The sequence below is a fragment of the Pleurodeles waltl genome, chromosome 2_1 (genome assembly GCF_031143425.1).
Source record: "Pleurodeles waltl isolate 20211129_DDA chromosome 2_1, aPleWal1.hap1.20221129, whole genome shotgun sequence".
In the NCBI taxonomy this organism is placed as follows: domain Eukaryota; kingdom Metazoa; phylum Chordata; class Amphibia; order Caudata; family Salamandridae; genus Pleurodeles; species Pleurodeles waltl.
Genome location: NC_090438.1, coordinates 31,464,347 through 31,488,073, shown reverse-complemented (window position 1 = coordinate 31,488,073; position 23,727 = coordinate 31,464,347). Strand labels below are relative to the sequence as shown.

At 46.8% G+C, this 23,727-nt stretch overlaps 1 protein-coding gene across 1 annotated transcript in view; it reads right to left on the bottom strand.

Annotated features, from left to right (window-relative positions):
* Positions 1-23,727, bottom strand: part of LOC138260590 (ras-related protein Rab-38-like) — a 73,716-nt gene that overhangs the window by 22,912 nt on the left and 27,077 nt on the right. Inside the window, exon 3 of the mRNA XM_069209174.1 lies at positions 8,547-8,827. Coding sequence (XP_069065275.1) covers positions 8,547-8,827 — 281 coding nt within the window. The remainder of the gene's footprint in view (positions 1-8,546; positions 8,828-23,727) is intronic.

The window sequence follows — 23,727 nt, the reverse complement described above, 5'->3', positions numbered from 1 at the left end:
CACTCTCAGGGAGGACAGTTCAAGTGGTGGGAGTAGCAAACAGACATCTGACGAACCCGATAACAGATCCGGTTCCAGTCAGCATCGGTAACTACCAAGGGGTACATCAGTTTGTGGTGTGTGACTCAAGTCCGATAGCACTGTTAGGGAGAGACCTATTGTGCAAATTGGGTTGTTCGATAATGTGTTCAAACAAAGGAATCACAATAGAAACGAGCAATGATGGGGAGGAAGAGGACAGTGTAGAAGGGGATGAAATGGAAACAGTCGACGAAGAGTATCCTCTGATTTGTCTCTTCCCGATGATAACTGAAGAAGATATCCCAGCAGAATTGCGGGAGACAGTCGGAAAGGAAGTGTGGGACATGACAGGGAAGGAGGTGGGATTGATGAAAGGAGTAGAGCCAGTAAAAGTGATGGTAAAGCCCAATGCGATCTTTCCCCAGACCCCACAATACCACATGCCACAAGATACCCTCATGAAAGTTGCCCAACTTATTGACGAATTCGTGAAGCAGGGAGTACTGAAAGAAGTATTAAGCAGCCCATGTAATTCACCGATAATGGGTCTAATAAAGCCAAGTGGGAAAGTCCGACTTGTACAGGATTTGAGAAAAATAAATGACATCATAATAAAATGCTGCCCTGTCGTACCGAATCCAGCTGTGATAATGTTCCAGATTCCTTGCGAAGCTGAGTGGTTCTCAGTCATCGATTTGTCACAAGCATTCTTTTCTGTGCCTCTTCATGAGGACAGCCAATTCCTCTTTTGTTTCAAATTCCTAGACAGAGTATACAGTTGGTGTCGAATTCCTCAAGGGTTCTCTGAGTCACCGTCGATATTCAATCAGGTTCTAAAGAAGGACTTGGAAGAGTTAGAGTTGCCATTCGAGTCAACCTTAGTACAGTACATTGACGACTTACTGGTTGCATCAAAGACAGAAAGTGGCTGCACAGCCGATACCATTGCTCTGTTGAACCATTTGGGAGGGAATGGACACAAGGTGTCTCCTTCCAAACTACAGTTCTGTCAGAAGAAAGTGAAATACTTGGGTCACCAAATAGAAAAAGGGTCACGGAAAATAATGAAGGAAAGAATTACCAGTGTACTTCAAATGAGTCCACCAAAGACAAGGAAGGAGGTGAGGAAGTTTTTGGGAATGGTGGGATACTGTCGCCAGTGGATTCCCAACTTCTCGTCTCTAGCGAAGCCTTTGCTGAAATTGACCCAGAAGGATGCCTTGGATCAGATCGAACTGAAAGGGGATGAGATGGATGCTTTTGTTGAATTAAAGGAGTGCATGTGCAGGGCTCCAGCTTTAGGTATGCCTGACTACACGAAGCCTTTCACATTGTTTTGCCATGAACGTGATGCATGTTCTTTGTCTGTCTTGACCCAAGCCCATGGTGGCGTGAATAGACCAGTAGCGTATTTTTCAGCTACTTTGGATCCGGTTGCAGCAGCACTCCCAGGGTGTTTGCGCGCCGTAGCAGCAGTTGGTATCAGCCTCACTCAGAGTGAAAGAATAGTGATGGGACACCCAGTAACAGTCATGGTCCCCCACTCAGTTGAGATACTTTTGACCCGCTCCCGAACGCAGCACATGACTGGAGCAAGACTCACAAGGTATGAAACGACTATTCTGGGCTCACCGAATGTGCAGCTGAAAAGGTGCACCACGTTGAACCCAGCTACCTTGCTTCCTGGAGAAAATGCTGAAATTGAGAACGCTGAAGACGTCAAGCATGACTGCCTTCAGGTGACTGAATTTTGCACAAAACCCCGACCGGACATCAGGGATACAAAACTTGATGAAAATGACCAAATTCTTTTTGTTGATGGTTCATGTCTAAGAGATGGGGTGGGAATTTTGAAAGCAGGATATGCTGTATGTACTGTGACAGGGGTCTTGGAAGCGGGATGGCTCCAAGGAGTCTATTCTGCACAAGTAGCAGAACTTGTAGCCCTTACTAGAGCATGTCAATTGTCTGCATTGATGAAAGTCACCATTTACACGGATAGCCAATACGGGTTTGGGATTGTGCATGACTTTGGACAACTGTGGTCACAGAGAGGTTTCCTGACTTCTTCAGGATCCCCAGTGAAAAATGGGGAGAGAATAAGGGAGTTGTTACATGCCATTCAAGTGCCAGCTGAAGTTGCAGTGGTAAAGTGCAGTGCTCACACGAAAGGACAGGATTATGTGTCTCTGGGAAATGCCTATGCAGATCAAGTCGCAAGGTTTTGCGCTTTGAACTGTATATTGCTAAGGGATGATTGGAATACAATAAGTGAACCAGAACTCGAACCAGCTGAAGCATTTGCCTTGAAGGTCGTAGATACAATAGAAGAACTAAAAGCACTACAGAATAATGTCAGGGAGGATGAAAAAGATTCCTGGATTAAATCACAATGTATAAAGAGACAAGACGAGCTATGGGTTTCACATGAGGGAAAATTTGTTTTGCCAAATAGTCTCTTATCACAGCTTGCGCGGTTCTATCATGGGCAAGCTCACCTAGGGAGAGATGCCATGATAAGATTGTTCAAAACTGATTGGTTTAACCCCAGATTTCGCCAAGCTGCAGAAGCAGTTTGCCATCGATGTTTCACTTGCCAGCAGATGAACCCAGGAAAGGGAACAGTTGTGAGCGCGAGTCACATTGGTAGGGCAAGCGGTCCTTTTAGCCGAATGCAGATGGACTTCATTGAAATGCCTGTGCATGGGGGTCTGAAATATGTGTTGGTGATTGTGTGCATTTTTAGTCACTGGATTGAGGCATACCCCACACGTAGAAATGACAGCCTTACAGTTGCCAAGCTATTGTTGAGGGAGTTGATACCACGTTTCAGATTCCCGATCTCTTTAGAATCAGATAGGGGAAGTCACTTCAACAATGAGGTAATGAAGTTACTTTGCGAAGCACTGAACATTGAGCAAAAGCTGCACTGTAGCTATCGCCCTGAAGCATCAGGACTGGTGGAGCAGATGAATGGTACGCTGAAATCGAGAATGGCAAAAATATGTGCATCGACAAATTTGAAATGGCCTGACGCATTGCCCTTAGTGCTAATGTCAATGAGAAACACTCCCGATAGAAAGACTGGATTATCTCCACATGAAATACTCATGGGCAGGGCTATGAGACTTCCTGCAGTTCCCGCAAACATGCTTTTGAATATTACAGATGATATGGTGTTAGACTACTGCAAAGGACTGGCTGACGTGGTTCGCTCTTTCTCTCACCAGGTGGAAGCGACCACCTTGCCACCGATCCAAGGTCCAGGACACGCACTGAAAGCAGGTGACTGGGTCGTGATAAAGAAGCACGTGAGGAAGTCGTGTCTGGAACCCCGTTGGAAAGGCCCTTTCCAAGTGATCCTGACGACAACTACCGCTGTGAAGTGCGCGGGGGTTCCCAACTGGATTCACGCCAGTCACACAAAGAAGGTGCTGTGTCCCACAGATGAGGAAGTTGAAGCGCTGAAATTACCAGTGCCTGATAAAACAGTGCCGAGTGTTGAGACAGAACAAAAGCGAACTGAAAGCGAACAAGCAACAGCAGGAGAAAAAGAGATATTATTGGAGAACGAAGAGTCCGACTCGCTTGGGGAAGACCAAGGAGAAAGTTCAGACAGCGACGAAGAAGCTGCAGGTGACAAAGAGCCTGAAGCAGCTGAGGGTAGCAAAAAGCCTGAAGCAGCTGAAGGTGACAAGGAACCTGAAGCAGCTGAAAGTGATACAGAGCCTGAAGAAAGTAACGGTGACGAAGGGCTCGAAGAAAGTGAGAAAGCAGGAGAGCCTGAGCAGAAGGGGGCTTTCCCAGAAACAGACGATACTGAAAAAGAAAAGGAAGACGTGATTGATTCCCCTGAAGGTGGGGACAAAGAAGAGCAGAACGAAAAAGCTCAAACCTCTGCAGAAAAGATCGCAGGTCCATCAAATGGACACGGTGCAAAAAGAAGATTAAGGGCCTGATTCTAACTTTGGAGGACGGTGTTAAACCGTCCCAAAAGTGGCGGATATACCACCTACCGTATTACGAGTCCATTATATCCTATGGAACTCGTAATACGGTAGGTGGTATATCCGCCACTTTTGGAACGGTTTAACACCGTCCTCCAAAGTTAGAATCAGGCCCCAAGTATCTCACCGATAAAAGAAAAGGGTAAAGAAGGTTTGAACGAAGGAGGAAGGCCGAAAGTGAAAGAGAAAAGAAAGGAAGTGACTGTCGTGGAACAATCGTCAAGTGAAGAAAAAGACTTGGCGAAGGAGGAGAGTGCCAGCGAAGCAGAATCGAAAAGAGAAGCAAAATTGAAAAGGAAAAGGATACCAAACAGGAGGTATTCTGGTCCTGAATGGGCATATGCGGTAAACGATGATTGGACTGATGAGTTTGTATCTCTAAGCATCGAGAACGAAGAAGAAGAAGAGATACCAATAGAAAAGAAAAGTTTCATAGACTCTGTTGATTGAAACGGTAGTAAATGGTATTGCTTGCTGCAATCTAACGTGAGACAAACAACAGCTGAGACATTGCTAAACCGAATTGAGACAAATGCTGCTAACCGATAAGTGACTGGCCTTTTGAAGAAGACGGTGTGAACATTGTGCTCGTTCATCTTTGTAACTGATTTGCTAAGTAGTTTCATTTATAAGTGCTTCTAGCTCTCTGATTCTATACAGATCATGCCTGGGTACGCTATGCAGAATAATAGAAAGAGATATTGTAAATATGTGTGTATAGGCTTGGTACTAACATGTGTATTAATAATAATGGCAATTGTGTTTGGAATGCATGGGAAGGGTGAGAAGGAAAATATTGCTGCTTCTACTATTGTTCCTGTTACTGTCACTGAACTAACACCATTGAAAAGACTAGCAATGGACGAGAGGCTCTTGCATGATAAGAAAGAGCTTTCGTATAACGTTTTCTATCGCTTACTAACAGAGTATGTTGAGACTATGGATGCGAAAGATTGTTATGTGTGTACCCAGATTCCGACATCAGTAAAGGAAGGGGTGACTTATCACCACATGCCTCTTACATACGGGATTACATGTAGTATAGTAATGTCTAGGTTTTATGGTCAAGCTAACATACAGTATTTTTTCTCAAATTATGATGTTACCTTTGCTTACGTTCCTATAATAGCGCAGCTAAGCGAGACTGCAAAATATTGGGATTACAAAATTATGAGGGACTTTTTCGAGCCAATGCAACCTTTTGAAACGGCTCACGCTCATAGGGAAAATCTTACCTGCTCACTCTCTGCAGTAGAAATAAGCTTTTTAGATCGCACAGATGATGGAAGGGCTCAAATGAAGGCGAAATTAGAAAAGGAGCTGCAGAAGAGGACTTCAGTAGATAATTATGATTTTGCTGCTATAAAGACACAAGGGAAAATTGCTTTAGATGCTTGGCATGTAGGGAAATTTTGTATATATCGAGGTGAATCTTACTATGACAATATTTTTGTAGGAGCGAGTGAATGCAAACATACGTTTATTTTTAAGGCCAAATGGACATTCATGATGGACGGACTTGACCCTGTCATTCCAGGGGTGTATTACATTTGTGGGCATAATGCCTATTATCGTCTTCCAAAGGGATGGTGGGGAAGATGTTATTTGGGTATAGTGTTTCCAAAGGTTTATCAACTGGATGACATATCGATGATTGAAAAGACACCTGGATCCCATCGTATCCAGAAAAGAGAGACCGCAGCTGCTGTGGTAGGTGATATATTTGGAGCTATGATTCCTTCATTGGGAGTTGTGCTGAATTCCATCAAAATAAGAAAGTTGTCTACTATAGTGGATAACATGCTGACAAAGTTTTCAGGTGCTATAATCCTGATGGATGCTGAGCTTGCAGCGGAAAGAGCTATGACTCTTCAAAATAGGCTTGCTTTAGACATTCTTTTAGCAAAGGATGGAGGCGTTTGCAAAATGATTGGTGCACGTCACTGCTGCACCTATATACCTGATAATAGTGTGAAGATTAAAACTATGCTTGCTAATCTAACAAAAGAAAGTGCAGATTTGAAAGAACTGAAAGAACCAGGAGTGTGGGAGAAGGTTGGAAAGGGACTTGCTTCAGTGGGACATTGGATTGGGGGAATTTGGAATGGAATATTATTGAAAATAATAGAAGGGATATTAATAGTGATAATTTGTGTATTTGGAATTTGGGGAATAAAAAGGGGAATAATAATGATTATGGAGAAAATTAAAAGAAGAAAGGAGGAGAAAATAACGAAAAGAATGGCAGAAGAATACAAAGCGCAAACTAGGGGAACTAAAAGGAAAAGGGAGCTGACAGAATTTTAATGGGATAAAATTTGTGGGCTAAATTTGTGTGATGACAAGTAGTCATCAGAGGAGGGATTGATGAAGCAGAAGATGAAGGTTTTGATTTAGTAACGCTTAAACGTAGTGCTGAAATAATCATGTGTGACATTAACCGAATTAATTAAGATTGTACGGGGACAAAATGTGCCCTCAGAGTAGTTTGCCATCATTTATACGCGTGCTTTATATAACGTGGTGTGGTAGAACTGCACTAATCCGACATAATCATAAACGTGTGCTACGATTTGCTTGTTTGAAATGTTTTAGCTTAGCATTACTTTAGCAGAGGCTTTGGCCTAGTTGCCTGGTCTCACGGTTTAGATGCTCGTATTTTTCCACTGTGCTAATAAACGTGTATTTTGCTTGAAGCTGTACTTTTCCACAGAAACTGTTCACATGCTTATCTTAAAGTTGGTGCCAGCCTGGCATATTTTCTCTTAAATTCAAGGCCGACTTGCAGGTGCGGACAATGGAGGCTCTGAGAGTAAGCTAATTGGAAAACAATGTTGCAATTTGCGTACCCATCTCCAAGGATAATGTATGCTTAAGTAAAAGCTTGAGAACTGTCGTGTTTGATTGGTCAATTTGAAGCTAACCTATGAACCCACCAATGGAGACCCTACTGGACTTGAACTGTTGTCTATAAAACCCAGGTGCACGAGAGGAAAGCTCTCTCTCTGTCATCGGACATCCTGCCATTTTGACTTCGTAGCTATTATGACCCACTTTGCTGCGACGCCATTTTGAGAGACTTTGATGCTTTCTCTAAATCGAGAGAAAGAGACCTTAATGATTCTTGCCCTAGAGACTGTAACTTTGATTTGATCCCTTTGCATGAAGTAATAGTTTTACCTTGCCGCCGTGAGGCATTTGCCCCGTTCACCCCTGCCCTTTTGTCCTGCCCCATGCTGATCGAGTAACGGTACCCATGCTGACCGAAGAACGGTACCTGTGAGACGAAGACTTCCTTGTATGCTGATTGTAATTGGTAAATATGAGAAGAAATTGTAAAATTGCATTGTGTTTCTTTTAGGTAACCAACTGCTGATTTTGGTTCCTAGCTAGGAGTTTTCTAAATTGATGTTGCCAAATTGTTTTTTTTGCATGAAGTCCCACATGCTGATGCTAATTTGAGGATAGACGAGGATTCCATATGTTGTACGATGCAATTGAGATCTTGTTATGCTGACTAAATGTATGCCATTAGTTCATTACAGATTATAGTTTTAGTGATTTGCATTGCTATTATCGAATGCCTTGTGATTCAAATGCTTCATAGATTGCACTTGTTTCGACGTTATGGACAGCTATTAATGTTCATATATGTTTATCATTTGGTGTTGAGACACATTTACATTGTGCTAGCTTTGTTAATATAGGGAAATAAATTCACTAACTTTGCAATAAACTGGTGTGGTTATTCCTGACTGAAAGGTCAGGGTTCGCCGAAATGTATTCTGGATTAATTGTAAAGTGTTATGTTGTTCAAGGTGTTGCCTATGTTCGTTATTGATTATTGATTAAGAGGAGACTGACCGGATTAAGGGTACAGAGAGTTCCCACTTAGTCAAAAGATTCATCGACCTAAAGAGCGTCCGAACGCAGATAAATTGTTACCACGTTCCGCTCTATCAGTACCACTTAGGCCCTTTTTGTTTCTATTGCAATTGCATGAACAGTAGAGGAGCTTTGTTACTTTTAGGAGAAACGAAAAACGGACTGGACAGAGGGAACCTGGTGACTGAGGCGTACTCTTTGTTGAGTTGATAATGCAGGGTACTGGAGTAGGGTGACCACAATTTGAAAGTAAAATACCTGAACATTTCGTAAACATGGAAAAGGGACTACAATTTTGCTTCAGCCGAGCGCGCAGGATGGTAGCGCTCATCAGCACAGAATTGCAGCAGAGGCACTAAGAACATAAATAAAATGCAATTTTAAAGCTAGTGTCATGCTGGTTAATTAAATTGCTTTCTTATGACACCTGCTAACTGTCCCTGCTTTGGAAAACATAAAAGCGCACCTCACACCGTTTACAGTCGACCCACTCTAAAAACCGGGACATGAGCTAAACTTCCCGAAATCTGCCAGGAGAGCTGGTGAAAAACTGGGACTGTCCCTGCAAGTCCAGAGCGCCGGGTCATCCTGCACTGGAGTGTATGGCCTGGGCTCAAGGAGAGGTGCGCGTACCTTGGCTGAGGTCTCGAACCAGCCGCTGAAGCCGTTGTCCCGGCAGAAGTGGTCGAGTCGGGGCAGGTCGGTGCCCAGCCCCTCCAGTAACTGGTCGCACTTGTTGGCCAGCAGGATGATGGGGATTGGCTTGCCACTGTGGAGGGACACCTTGGAGTCCAGGTCATCCTTCCACCTCGGCACGGCCTCGAAGGTGGAGGCGCGAGTGACGTCGAAGACGATGAACGCGCCAACGGCATCGCGATAGTACAGGCGCGTCATGTTCCCAAAGCGTTCCTGACCTGTGAATAAGGAGAGGAAAAGCAACAATAAGGGTTCAGGTAAAGAGAAGAAAATCTAGAATAAAAAACGCAGGGCCTGATTTAGATCTTGGTGGATGAGTTACTCCATCACAACGGTGACGGATATCCCCTCCGCCAAAAATAAATCTCATAGGATACAATGGGATTTAGATTTCAGCGGACGAGTGACCAGTCACCCTCATGACGGAGGAACTTGTCCGCCAAGAACTAAATAAGGCCCCCTATCTCCTCTCTAATCCATCTATTCATCCCTCCAACCATCTGCATGAACTCACGGACCCTCACTAATGAGCACAACTAACCCCTGTCCACTAAACCCACCACAAAGAAACTGAAGCAAATGTGTGCAATGGATTCCTTGAGGGCGCAAAACTCATCCCACTAGCCCCTGGATTCACCTGCATTCCATGTTCCGGAGTAGCGTGCTACTCGCCACAAAGCACTTCAATGTCTTGTCCGGGGTAGTAAGCGCTATATAAATGTAAATACAACACACTAGGAGTCCAGGGAAACAGAAGAAGATTTTGGATAAAGAGGGGGAAGTCTGAGATAACAGGTCAGGTGAAGGGAGGACAATGAGTGTTTGGGTGCAGAGAGGGGATACAGAATAATAATTCAAGTAAAGAGAGCACAAGCTGGAAAAATAATTCAGGTAAAAAAGAGAAGAATCCAGAAGAAGAGTTCAGGTAAAGACTAAAAGGAGATGTGATGAAGAGAAACTGTCATAAGAGATTTGTTGGAGAAAAATTTAGCTGGAATGAGAGTTCAGGTAATCCAGAACAAGACTTTGGGTAACAGGGGAGATTGATGGGTAGGGGGTCATGCAAGCGAGAAGATTCCGGGATTAGCGTTCAGGTAAGACAGGTGAGCGCGGAATACGTTCTATGTACCTGGGACCTAGGAGGCTTGTGACTAGCAACCAGGTGCACCACTACATCTGGAGCAAGAGGGCTAGCCTCTGACCCTCCAAGAGAAAGCCCTCAAGCTGTTCAGACAGGGTAGGATCCAAGGGAGAAGGTCAGACCCTGGAGAGGAGCCTCCACCCTTCCTCCACCACTGCTACAAAAATGGGAACTAGCATGATTTAAGAATGTTTGTTCTACAGCAAATTAGCCATAAACAATTTCAACACTGAAACATGAAAACCTGGGGTACACATCATGTGCAAAAAATGTAAAAAATCAACTTTATGTACAATTTTAGTGACTTGTTTTTCTTTCTTTTTGTGTGCGTCGGACGCCTTAGTGAGTCAAGCAATGACTGTTCCTATCAGTGTATTGATATTTAAGCCCTAAGCTCTGATCCTGGCAGGGTCAATTCAGCCTTCTATCCTTCTGAGGTTGATAAATTGACTACTGTCAAACTGTGCGTTGGTAACAGCAAGTAATACATCTTTTCGAAATGTTGGAACAGTGGAGCTGGTTTATTTTTATCACTGCTGGCTGCAGTGCTTAATTTGAGCCAGTGCTTGCCGGTGGGGGCCACCTGCACTCATGTTTGAGCAGCGGCACTTATTTTCCCCAGACCAAATGTTTCCCGAGAGCAAAAGAAGAGAAACACACAAGTGGGGGAGAAGGATGAAGAGAAAGATGGAAAAGCAGCACAAAGGTGGAAAGCAGGGATCTGCAGGAGTGAGACGAAGGTGAAGGGAGTTCCTGGCAGTGGGTTAAAGAGTCCTGGGTGCATTTGAGACTACGCAGCCCTGCTATTCAGCCTCCAACCTTTCATTGCACCGGCTTGGGCTTCTGGCGTAGCCACTCTTTCTTTTACAAATTAAGCACCAGCTGGCTGACTGGTCCAGTATTTAGTGGAGCACCTGACACCAGAAAATCAGATCTAGACAACATTAAGGAAGAAGTAGGACACTACAGAGACGCAAAAGCAAGAACTGAAGTCCAGTGATTGACTCAGTGCCAACCCTGCCAGCCTGCCTGCTGACCCCGACCATTGCGACAAGGATGCCTCATCCTGCAGCTGCTTGTGCCTCCAAAAGCCTGGGGGGACTGCCAGCCTTCAGCCAAGGACCAGGAACTCCTGTGGAGTAACAGAGCTGCTCCCCTGAATTTTGCAGGCACCCAAGACAAACTGCGAGGACTCCGGACCACCAAAATTAGAAAATGGAAGGCACCGCTGAACCTGTGCCCCCCAGCCTGAGTCGAAGTGGCCCAATGGTGCCAGTGTGGTCCCCGGAGAAGAAGCCACCTTGAGCCAAGTCCCCCTGCCTGGTGAGACCTGAGTCAACCTATTTGTTAAGCCGGACTGGACACCAAGTCCGCACCTGCAGACTCTTCTTGCAGGCCCCCTCTACTGCTACTGCCTCCGGTGACCGAAACCCGATGCCGCAGGACACCTAAGGACACCTCTGCACCAGCCATAATGGACCCAGGGAAAGAGGACCAATGGCGCCCCCACATCCCTGAGCATCACCAGTTCTGGATCCCCTTGTTTGTTCACTCAAAATGGCCCCCAAGTCTCTACCTACAGCACCGTTCTAACCGGACCCATCCCCATTGATTTCAATGTGGCACCTGACACTGAACTGCACCTCCGCACCTGGCTGCCCCAGTGCCACCCGAAGTGACCTGTTGGTGTGGCCTAGGACCCTGCCCTATACTCACCTTAAGTCTGTATTGGTCCTGTCAGTCACTGTTGAGTCCCTGTTTGCCGTATATGTTTTTGCTCCATAGGTTAACACTGCAGCTTCAGAAAATTGCACTGTCGATGTAGGAAGCTGGCCTGGTGTGTGGTGAGCAGCTATGGTGTTATCACCTTATACCAGGTGTCCCCTATTAGTGAAGTGCAGTCAGTGTCTAGAAGCCAGGCTCTCTAGAGGGAGTTAGCTGTGGATGAGCAGCCAAGGCTTATCTAGGAGACGTGCAAAGCTTATGCAATACCACTGGCGTCACACAGCACTTACACACATGAAAGAACCACACAGTGTTACAAAAATAAAGGTACTTTATTATAGTAACGCAAATACTAAAATACTGTATACGCAATACTCCACTAGGAGGTGAGTAAACACACTATTATGTACACATTAGAAGTCAGTGATTAGAATAGAAAGCAATAGCAAACAGTAAAACAATAGACAATAGTGAGGGCCGCAAGGGGGAAACCAAACCATGTACTAAGTGGAATGTGAAAGGCAGTCCCCCACCAAGGAAGTGGAATCTGTAGAGGGGAGCTGGAGGAACTAGGAACCCTAAAAGGTAAGTACCAGGGTGCCCCCTCAGCGACCGGGAGAGAAGAGGTAAGTACCTGTTTTTTCCCCAAACCCACAAGAGAACTTTGGAAAAAGACTGTGCAAGACACATACAAGACTGGAAGAAACCAAAGGTGGATCCTGACAGAAGAGGACCTGCAAAAGAAAGGGACCAAGACCAGTTCCAGTTGGGGTGTCCGGCTGTGGCAGGAGCCACTACCCACTCTTCTGTGGATGCAGGACCAGGTCGACGATCAATGAAGAAAGTCAGCAGTGCAGCATAGGAGCCAAAAAGAAGTCCTAGACGTGATGCAAGTGATGTCCTACGTCGGCGGTCATGTCGCAGTCATTCAGTGGTGCTGGAAAACCACCAACAAGCCTTGGCAAATGCAAGAGTTGGTGGAGAAGGTTTTGCAAGGCTGAAGAGGACCATTAAGGCCCAGGGGACTCCACCCAAGGCGGGGAGTCCGGGGTGACCCTCAGCAGCTGGGAGAGTCACAAGAAGAGGAGGCAGCCCCCACAGGCAGAAGGCAGTGGGGCCCACTCAGCACACCTGAAGAGGAGTCCCACGTCACTAGAGCAGCAGGCAGGAGACTGTGCATTGCAGGAAGAAGTGCTGGAGGCTGGGGCTACACAGAGCCAGAAGATCCCTTGGAGGAGGAACAAACAAGCCTTGGTAGCTGCAAAAGTCATGGTGCACAGGGGTAATGTCGTGTAAGGGGAGGCAAGGGCTTACCATCTCCCAAGTTGGACAGATGGTAGAGAGGATCGAGGGGACTACTCCAGACTACCACCTGTGTTGCAGGACCCATGCAGATCCAGAGAAGAGACGCAGCAAGTCGCCTTTGAAGTTAGTGCCTGCAGATGCAGGGAAGTGACTCCTTCACTCCAAGGGAGATTCCCTCCTTGCTTCTTGTGCAGGCTGATGTCTCGCCGACCCCAGAGGATGCACAACTGGGGAAATGTTGCAGCTGCTTGAAGGACCTGGGGAACCAATGTTCCAGTGCGGAGTTGCCACTGGAGTTGCAGGTTATCGGTTCCTGGAGGGTCCAGTTGCCATCCCAGTGGCTAGAAGATGAAGTAAACAATGCAGAGCAGTTCTGCTTGAATCTTGCACGTCGAATCTGCAGACCCACCCAGGAAGGAAACCCTAAATAGCCCAGGATTGGTCACCTCGCAGGGTGGTCACCTATCAGGAGGGGGCAGTGATGGCAGAATCAAGTGGCCACCTGGAGGAGCTCTGGGCACCACTCCTGGGGTGGTGATGGACAGAGGAGTTACCACTCCTCTTTCCATTGTCCAGTTTCATGTCAGAGCAGGGACCGGGGGTTGCTGGACTGGTGCACACTGGTTTATGCAAGGAAGGCACCAAATGTGCCCTTGAAAGCATACCGGTGGCTTGGAGAGCCTACCCCTCCCAAGCCATGTAACACCTAGAGCAGCAGGAGGGCAGAAACCTGTCTGAGGGGTGGCAGCAGAAGACTGGTAAGAGCAATGCTGGGGGTCCTCTAAGGGGTCCCCAGAGTGCCTTGAATCATACATCCAATACTGGCAACAGTATTGGGGTATGATTCCGACATGTTTGATGCCAAATGTGCTCAGGTTCGGAGTGACCATTATGTAGCTGGACACAGGTAAAATGTCTTCCCCCACTTACAAAGTCCAGGTAAGTGGACCTGGCGTTCATAGGGGCACCTCTGCTCATGCAGGGGTGCCCTCACACACAGATACCTGCACTTTGCCATCTGGCCTAGGAGGGCCTGCCATAGGGGTGACTTACAGTGACCTAGTGCAGCGACCTGTAGGAAAGGGTGCATGCATCTTTTTACGCAGTCTACATTGGCGGGCCTGCAGACACATTTTACAGGGACTCCAATGGGTGGCACAAAATCCATGGGGCTGCAGCCCATGGGGAACCCCTATGGCCCCAATGCCCAAGGGTCCTAAGTATCATATACTAGGGACTTATCTGGGGGCACCAGTATGCCAATTGTGGGGTGTGCTAAGTTCTAAGGAACCAAATTTAGAGGGAGAGAGCACATTCACTGGGGTCCTGATTAGCAGGATCCCGGTAAACACAGTCAAACCACACTGACAGCAGGCAAAAAGTGGGGGTAGCCATGCCAAGAAAGGAGGTACTTTCCTACAGTCGACTTTTCAAAACTGTAAGAATTTCTCTTTCTAAAGATACTTACCTGATCGCATTGATTCTGGTGTCTAAACATATATAAAGATACTGGTTATTCTTGTAAATTGGTGTGGCTCTCCTTATTGAGTCATGTGTCTCATTTATTGACTGTGTGTGTATTTGCAGATGTCTCACTCCTCTCTGATAAGCCTAAGGCTGCTTGACCACACTACCCCCTAAGAGAGCACCTTGGAATTGGTAGAGTAAGCCCCTGTCCAGTCATAAGGGAACCCCTGGACTCTTTGCACGGTATACCTTATTTTGGTATACCATATAAAGAGACAGCTTCCTACAAAGTCCCACTGTGATGCCTTGCTGTGTCCTGATGAATGAACCCCGCTTGTGAGCTAAATGCCTGTAATGCAAAACTCAGTCTCTGCTCCCTGTAGGGACATGTGTGACCTGACATGAAGCACCCACTCTCTCTCCCCAGGATCCTTTAGGGGATATAGCTTCAATGTTGTGGAATCTCGTAGTCTAACATCTCCCAGGGTCCTGACTGATCACCCCTGGGACCGCAGTGTTACTCCTCTGTTCCCCGCAGAGGCATTTGTGACCTTGAATCAGGGACTCACTCCTTCCCCTGGGAACCTTTGATGTGTGGTCTGTGCCTCATGGGTTCTCACAGTCCAGCATCTCATCCACAAGATCTCAGTCTGGTGCTTCTGAAGCAACTGCTGGCTCCAGTTCAATGTCCCCCGTCTTCCAAGTGAATCAAAGATGAGGTTTTGCCCCAGTTGAACTCCATGTTCTGTTGGATCAAAGAGTTTGGGCAAGGGAAGGCTGACCTTGCTTGACCCACAGTCCACCTCAGCAGGGAGTCTTTGTGTCAACAGGGATTTTGCTCCACTATAAGGTCCTTCCATAAACAGGACCTTTATGCTAGTAGCATGTGAGCACCTTACCTCCTTGGGTCACTCAACCATCACTGCTCGTGTCCTCAGCACCACCTGTGCAGCTGAGGGAGAGGACACCCTGTGATCATCTCACCTCCTTCGGTTGATCCATCATTGCATGGGCCCTTAGCAGGTCCTCGGTACCACCTGTGCAGCTGCTGGAGAGGGCACCATGTGATCATCTGACCTCCTAGGGTCACTCCTCCATCACTGCGCAAGCCCTCAGCACCACCTGTGCAGCTGAGGGAGAGGGCACCATGTGGTCATCTCACCTCCTTGGGTCGGTCGTCCATCACTGCACGAAACGTCAACACCACTTGTGCAGCTGAGGGAGCTCTCCGGATGTGCCTTGCCACCAACCATCACTGCCAACCTAGTTCCGTCTGTACCACAACCTCTCTTCTATCAGATGCTCCTCTGCGTGGTCCAGTCTTCATGGGTCCTCCTTTTCCTCCTTGTTCTCTACTTCCTATTTTCACCACTTCCTATGTACCAGCCCCCTCTTTCAGCTGGGAGCTAGAACATACCTTAAGTAGAGGCAGAAGTCATCACTCGAGGTGGTGCTTCACAATCACACCCAAAGCTCCTTACAGAGAAGGCCCCCTGGATTGTCCCTTCTGGTTTTAGGGGTTATTCATGCAGGGGTTATTATTACCCCTGGAGGTAACATGGAGTCCCGGAAGTAGAGCCGGCCTCAGAGGGGCAATCACCCTCCAGCCTGTCCGGCACCAAGGAGGCAGCTTTTAAAGAACACATTCATCTGCAATGGAAGGGACTACAGTTTATATTGTATCTCCACATGTCTCAAGAGGCAGCCTGAACTTCCCTCCTTGAAAAAGACATACAAAGAAAATCCCAAGCAGATCACAGCCTCAGTTAAAACATAAAGAACCAAATTACACAAGGATGGAGTGTAAGAAGCTTGGACCCTAAGATGGTTCCTTAATTCAAGGAGAAATGCTTGCAATGTGTTGTTATTTTGCAGAATTACACAAAATGTTAAAAGTTTGAAATTTAAAAAAGTCCAACTTTTGCTCATGCAGTTTAGAAGGAGGACAAATTATCACTGGCAAGGCACATTATTTCAGCTTTAGTTTCATGGTAAATACACTTACTGCATCTTAATATTTAGAAATATACATCAATCAGAGTATGGTCCGTGGGCCTTCATAACATATAGAACAAGCACTGGCATAGCCATTATATCTGCCCTCTTTATAAGTAAGTGGGCTTTTTTTTTACTAGAAAGTTGTGTGTATGTAAAAATTAGTCAATGTATGGATGAAGAAATTAATGAGTGAGAGCATGGATGAATGCATTTACACACTCATATGTCCTTCTTTCATCCAGCCATGAACTCATCTACTCATTGTCTTCAAACTATAGGTCCACCCATGTATTCCCTCACCTGCATGCTTACTTGAGATGCCAGTTCGGGTACAGAATCGATGTACGCCAAATTATCACAGGCTTATATATGGTCTAACACGCATTTGCAATATAATAGGTGTGAGAGGAGGCCTCTTTTTGCATGGTTAGCTTCCACTTTGTGCCTGATGTTGATGTGTTCTAGAAGTTGGTAGTGCCCAGGGCCCCTGCTAAACATGTTCCCTGGGCTAGATATCTTTCCCTAAAACTGATGTGATGCTTGGCACAGTTGGTTATACTCTTAAATACCCCTGTAAGTCCCTAGTAAATGGGTACCTCAGTACCCAGGGCAAGAGCTATTAAGAGTAGGTCCCTGGGGGCAGCAGCACTGATTGTGCCACCCCCAAGGACCCTGCACCCAGCACTGCCATTGCAGGCTGAATTTACTGGGCAACCCTAAAACGATAAATTCGACATGGCACACTCTCTGTGTGTTCTGTCCAACATACACTGCATATACTATGGGTAAGTCACCCATCTAGCAGGCCTTTCAGCCCAAAGGCAGGGTGCGCCATACTATATGTGAGGGCATAGCTGCATGAGCAATATGCCCCCACTGTGTCCTTGCTAAACCTAGGACATAGTGAGTGAACAGAGCAGCCATTTTAATGTTTGTACTGGGCACTGGTCAAACATGAATTCCCCAGCTACGTAATGGCCACTCTGCACCCTGGGTTGTTTGGTATCAAACAGCTCAGAATATTAAATCCAAACTGATACCAGTGTTGGATTTAACCTTAAATGTACCCAGAGGCCACCTTAGAGGAGCCCCCTGCAAAAGCTAACCCTAACTGGCAGAGTTGCTGGCTGGTTTCATCCAGCTGCCACTCCAGACAGCCAATATACAAACCTGGGGGAGAGCCCAGGCTCTCTGGTTTGTAAGACAATGCCCTTCCTGGGTGGAGGAGCTAACTCCCCCTCCCTCAGGAATGTGCAACATCCTGGCGGTGAGCTTCATAGGGCTGCAGCCCCTGAAATTCGAGCCCCAGGCCTGCTGCTAGCAGCAGAGGGCTTCCCCCTTTGCAAACCCACACTTTTGGCTGGAGCAAGGTGGAAAACCAGACAAAGGTTAGGAGGAGTGGTCTTACTGAGTATGCACCGACCCTAAGGGCTTGCATGCGAAGTGGACCCTCTGATTCAGTCTTCTCCCTCTTGGAATGGAGAGATAAAGCCAGTGAGATTTAAGGAAGTGACCCTCTTCACAGGAAGTGGTCACTGTAGTGGGTGTAGCCACCCACGGGGAAGTGTCCCATTGGACACTACCAGGTTCCCCCTAAAACACCCACTAAATTCCATATTTAGTGGGTTCCCCTAGACCTAGACCAAGATTTTTAGATTTGAAAAGGACTCAAAGAAGATTCAAAGAAGACAAGAAAACCAGCACCAGAGAAACCGCCAGGATGAGAACTGAGGACCTGCTGCACCAGAAGAGGCGCCAAGACCTCTGCTTGCTGCACCAGAGTCCCGACAATCGCGACAGCGGAGGAGCTGAACACTGGACCGACCCCAAGAAACCTAGCGGACCTCCAGGCTTAAGGATCACCCCAGATCTCCCTCCTGAGTGAAGGCACCACTCAAGAAAAGCAAGTAAACTGCGAAAGACCAAGAAACCAGTGAAGGACATCACCGATATCTCCACGACCGTTAGTCACAGCTGGCCACAACAATACACAAACAACAGTCTGGAAGTGCCCCCAACTGTACCGAGTTTGGTGGCGCTGCAACCGCTGGTGGCTGAGATAGAGCAATACCCTTGGTTCTGATCAGCTGACGTCGGACCAGGAGAAAACCAGCTCCCCCAGAGCTAACAAAGGATCAAGAGGAGGCTCCAGTCGAGGGACTTCAGGAACACCTTGGACCTCTGACCAGGGTGCCCCCGTTGACCTGCAAGTGACCCCAAAAGAGACTTACCTCCAGAGGACTTTGTTGCGCACAGCATCCAAGACCTCCAAAACACCCGCACCTGGCCACACTGGGCCTTGCATCGCGGGTTCTGCCATGTGCCCCAGGTCCCCAACCCCTTGTGACCTCAACAGCCAAAGGGGACCCCCAAGCACCACTTTGAAATTGCAAACCAGCTCCTTTTCCAAGTGGCCCATCTAGGTGGCCCTGTGCCTGTGCCAAGAACTTTGCCAGCGCTGCTCCCGCTGAAACCAGGAGTTGTTCGAAGCTCTCTAGCTGGCACAAGGTGCCCACCGACCTCTGCGACCATCCTGCAAAAGAAGAGACTGGTAACTCAACCGTACGATTTTTTATGCATTTTTAAAAGTGGCTGCCTATTGATTCCTATGGTGCGTAATTACGCACAGAAATACTAACTTTGCTAAAACTTTAAAAAGGCAAAACAAGAAAAGTACTTAACCTATTCTAAGGATTTTGGTCTTAACAATTATATATAAGTATTTTTATAAATTCTGGTCATGAGTTATTCATTGAGTGTGTGTGGTGCAGGATTGGATTTGTGAGTACAGCAGATACTTAGCACATCTCCTGGATTAGCCTAACTACTCGACCAGCTGCCATAAAAATTAGAGCATTAGGTGGTCTGATTTTTACCCCTGAAAACTAACATGTGGTTGTTCGGACCCTCTGCATAGTGTACTTGGTTTTTGTACACTACATAGAGGGCCAGCCTCCAACATTTGGTGGCAGCAGTGGGATAAAGACTTTGGGCCTGATTCTAACTTTGGAGGACGGTGTTAAACCGTCCCAAAAGTGGCGGATATACCACTTACCGTATTACGAGTCCATTATATCCTATGGAACTCGTAATACGGTAGGTGGTATATCCGCCACTTTTGGGACGGTTTAACACCGTCCTCCAAAGTTAGAATCAGGCCCTTTGTGTTTGCTGATACTACTTTCACAATTATGTCAACACATGAATAACTCTCCAAATTGTCTTTTAGATAATTGTTTTTGATTTTTCTAATTGACTAACGTTTTGTACACATTTTTTAAAGTACTTGTTAGGGCCCTGGCTAGGTTCCTACAGCTGTAGAAAATGTTTAAAAGTATTTGCTTTAGTTGGTTATCCAAAAAGGGGATTCCAAAAAGCTCCTAACTTTAGTAAGATAAAAATGTCTGATTCAGAGTCCAGAAACCAGGAGCTCAACCTGGAACCTTATGAGGCATATAGCTATGACCAATTAAGGAAACTCTGCAGACTTTACAAAATTCAAACTGGAAAAAGCCCCAAAACACAGAAACGTAGGTTTCTGGTGGCCCAGTATGAAAAAGATCATCCCCCAGCTGATGATGATGATGACTCTGAGGAGGAGGAAGATACTGTGGTAAATGGAGATGAGGGTAGCTCCTCTTCTCACACAAGCCCTGTAGCCTCCACAGATACAGACCTGAAAATTGCAAGGCTGGCCAAAAGACTGGCTTTAGAAAGTCAGCTTTTGGAGATAGAACAAAAGAGAAAAGAGGTGGGCTTGGCACCCATCTCTGGTGGCAGCATACAAGTGTTGAAAGAAAAGGCTTCCAACATTAAACTCCCAAAAGGAGTTGTCCCTCCCTTCGCAGAAGGGGATGATATAGTTAAATGGTTTTCTGCCTTTGAAAAAGCCTGTATTGGGTGGGGAATTGAAAAGAAGCACTGGGGCACACTGAAGTAGAAGTTATTCTCAGGAAAGTTCAGGGATACGCTCCTGACACTGAATGAGGCAGATTCTAAGTCCTATGACCTCATGAAGGGTACCCTAATTGAGGCCTTTGGATTTACAACTGAAGAGTATAGGATAAAGTTCAGGGAGGCTCGAAAATCCCAGAGCCAAACCTGGGTTGACTTTGTGGACTATTCAATAAAAATCCTAGGTGGTTGATTAGCTGGGAACAAGGTACACGATTCTGATGGGCTATATAATTTATTTATGAAAGAGCATCTGTTGAGTGATTGTTCTAATAGTAGATTACATCAACATCTGGTAGACCTGTGTCCACTTTCCCCTCAAGAGGTGTGGAGGAAGGCAGACCATTGTGTCAAAACAAGGGTTACCAAAACTACTACTGGTGGGGGAGACCAAAAGAAAGAGGCCGAATAGCCCCCAAGGGAAAGATGGGAGCCAGGGTAAAAACAACAAAGAGTCTTCTCAAGGCCCCTTAAAATCTTCACAGGAGAGTGTGCCTAGAGACCGCTCACAGACCAGGGAAGGGTACAAAGGGAAACACTTTGACCCCAAAAAGGCTTGGTGCTCGGACTGTAAAACAAAAAGGCACTGAACCGGAGACTCTGACTGTAAAAACAAAAAGAATGCCTCTAGTCAACCTGCAGTAAATGCAGTTGCCAATATCCAAATGGGGTCAGAGGTGTGGCCTGACCATGTCAGTGTCCCCACAGAGGCAACCTTAGCCACTGAGGGTGGGGTAGAATTATCCTTTGCTGCTTGGCCAAGTAATATGTCCAAATAGAGGCAGCACCCTATGATTAATGGGGAGAAAATATAAGCTATAAGGGATACAGGGGCTAGCATCACTATGGTGTCTCAGCACCTAGTCCCCACAACTCAGTTCCTAGTAGGGAGGTCTTATCCTGTCACCAGTGCTGACAATGAGACCAAGTTCCACCCCATGGCTATGGTAAACTTTGAATAGGGAGGAGTAGCAGGGCAGAAAGAAGTGGTTGTGTCCTCATCCATCCCTGTAGATTGCCTACTTGGCAATCTTCTGGAGCATTCCCCCTGGGCTGAGGTAGAGCTAAAGACCCATGCAGCAATGCTTGGAATACCTGAGTGGGCTTGTGTGAAGACTAGGGCACAGAGCAAACATCAGATAGAAAAAGGAGAGCTGGATCCTGAAATAGTGGATCAGCCTCCCAAGAGAAAAGGGAAGAAGACTGGGGGACCAGCTTCACAAAAGGCAAGAAGACTGTGGGACCAGCTGCACAACAGATCCCAAGACAGGACCCCTCCTCAGGAGGAGAAGGAGTCACTCATCTTAGAGGGAACTGAACCTGAGGAGTTTGGGCCTTACCAGCCAGAGCTCTTGGGCCCAGGGGGGGGGCACTCTAGGGAAGATCTGTGCCAGGGAACAATGAGAATGTGTCCCACTCTTGAAGGCCTGAGAGAGCAAGCTGCTGAGGAGGAAATAGCAAATGTCAGTGGGACCCACAGGGTCTACGGGGAGGAGGGGCTCCTGTACACTGAGGCCAGAGGCCTCAATCCTGGAGCAACCAGGAGGGTGGTAGTGCCCCAGAAGTTCAGGGACTTCCTTCTCACTTTAGCCCATGACACCCCCTACCAGGGCACCTGGGTCAGAATAAAACATGGAGTAGGTTGGTTAACCACTTCTACTGGCCAGGAATGTCCCAAACAGTGAAGGACTTTTGCCAGTCCTGTCCTTCTTGCCAAGCCAGTGGCAAAACAGGTGAGCACTTAAAGGTCCCTTTAATTCCACTACTTATGGTTGGGGTTGCATTTGAGAGGGTAGGGGTTGACGTTGCCCCCCTTGACCCTCCAACAGCATCAGGACATAGATACATCCTAGTGGTAGTGGATCATGCCACAAGGTATCCTGAGGCTATTCCCCTTAGGACCATCACTGCACCTGCAGTGGCCAAAGCCCTCCTGGGTATCTTTCCCAGAGTGGGGTTCCCTAAGGAGGTAGTATCAGACAGTGGGTCAAACTTCATGTCTGCATACTTAAAACATATGTGGCAGGAATGTGGAGTGACTTTTAAATTCACTACCCCATACCATCCACAGACCAATAGGCTGGTAGAAAGTTTCAACCAGACCAACGGGCTGGTAGAAAGGTTCAACCAGACCCTGAAAGGCATGATTAGAGGACTCCCTGAAAATCTCAGAAGGAGATGGAATGCCCTACTTCCTTGCCTGCTGTTTGCCTACAGGGAAGTGCCACAAAAGGGAGTAGGTTTTTCACTCTTTGAACTTTTGTTTGGACATCCTGTTAGGGGACCACTGAGTCTTATAAGGGAAGGCTGGGAGAGACCTCTCAAAGAGCCCAAACAGGACATTGCGGATGATGTGCTTGGCCTACGTTCCAGAATGGCTGAGTACATGGAGAAAGCCAGCAAAAATCTTCAGGCCAGCCAAGAGCTTCAAAAGCTTTGGTATGACCAAAAAGCTGCTATGGTGAAGTTCCAACCAGGGCAGAAAGTTTGGATACTGGAGCCTGTTGCTCCAAGGGCCCTCCAGGACAAATGGTCCGGGCCCTATCCCATTCTTGAAAGAAAAGGGGAGGTCACTTATCTAGTGGACCTAGGCAGTTGCAAAAACCCCACAAGAATCGTTCATGTCAACCGCCTAAAACCCTACTTTGACAGAGCTGATGTGACCATGCTCATGCCCAGTAGTGTTAGTCCCAAAACTCATTCCAAGGGTGACAAGAAAGAAATTAGGTTTTGTATGGACTACAGGGGCCTCAATTCAGTAACCAAAACTGATGCACACCCAATTCCAAGAGCTAATGAACTCATAGACAGACTAGGGGCAGCCAAATATCTGAGTACTTTTGATTTAACATCAGGGTACTGGCAGACTGGCCTGACCCAGGAGCAAAAGAGAGGTCCCCATTCTCTACTCCTAGTGGGCATTATCAGTTCACTATTATGGCCTTTGGACTCAAGAATGCACCTGCCACCTTCCAGAGGTTGGTGAACCAAGTCCTTGCTGGGCTGGAAACGTTTATTGCAACTTACTTAGATGATATAGCTGTCTATAGTTCCACTTGGCAGGATCACCTGATCTACCTGGGGAAGGTCCTTGAGGCCCTGCAAAAGGCAGGCCTCACTATCAAGGCCAGCAAGTGCCAGATAGGGCAGGAAAAGTTGTTTACCTGTGCCACCTGGTTGGTGGAGGCCAAGTACAACCTCTACTACCCAAGATTCAGACTATTCTGGCTTGGGAAGCTCCAACAACCCAGACCCAAGTCAGGGCATTCCTTGGCTTGACTGGATATTACCGGAGGTTCGTGAAGGATTATGGCACCATAGTTGCCCCCTTCACAGAACTGGACAGTGAGTTGTCAAGAGGCCTTTGACACTCTGAAGAAAGCCATGTGCTCTGCTCCAGCATTTCAAGCACCAGACAACTCAAGGGAATTCATATTCCAGATAGATGCTTCAGAGTTGGGGATAGGAGCAGTCCTCTCCCAAAGGAATGATGATGGACATGACCAGCCAGTTGCTTTTATTAGCAAA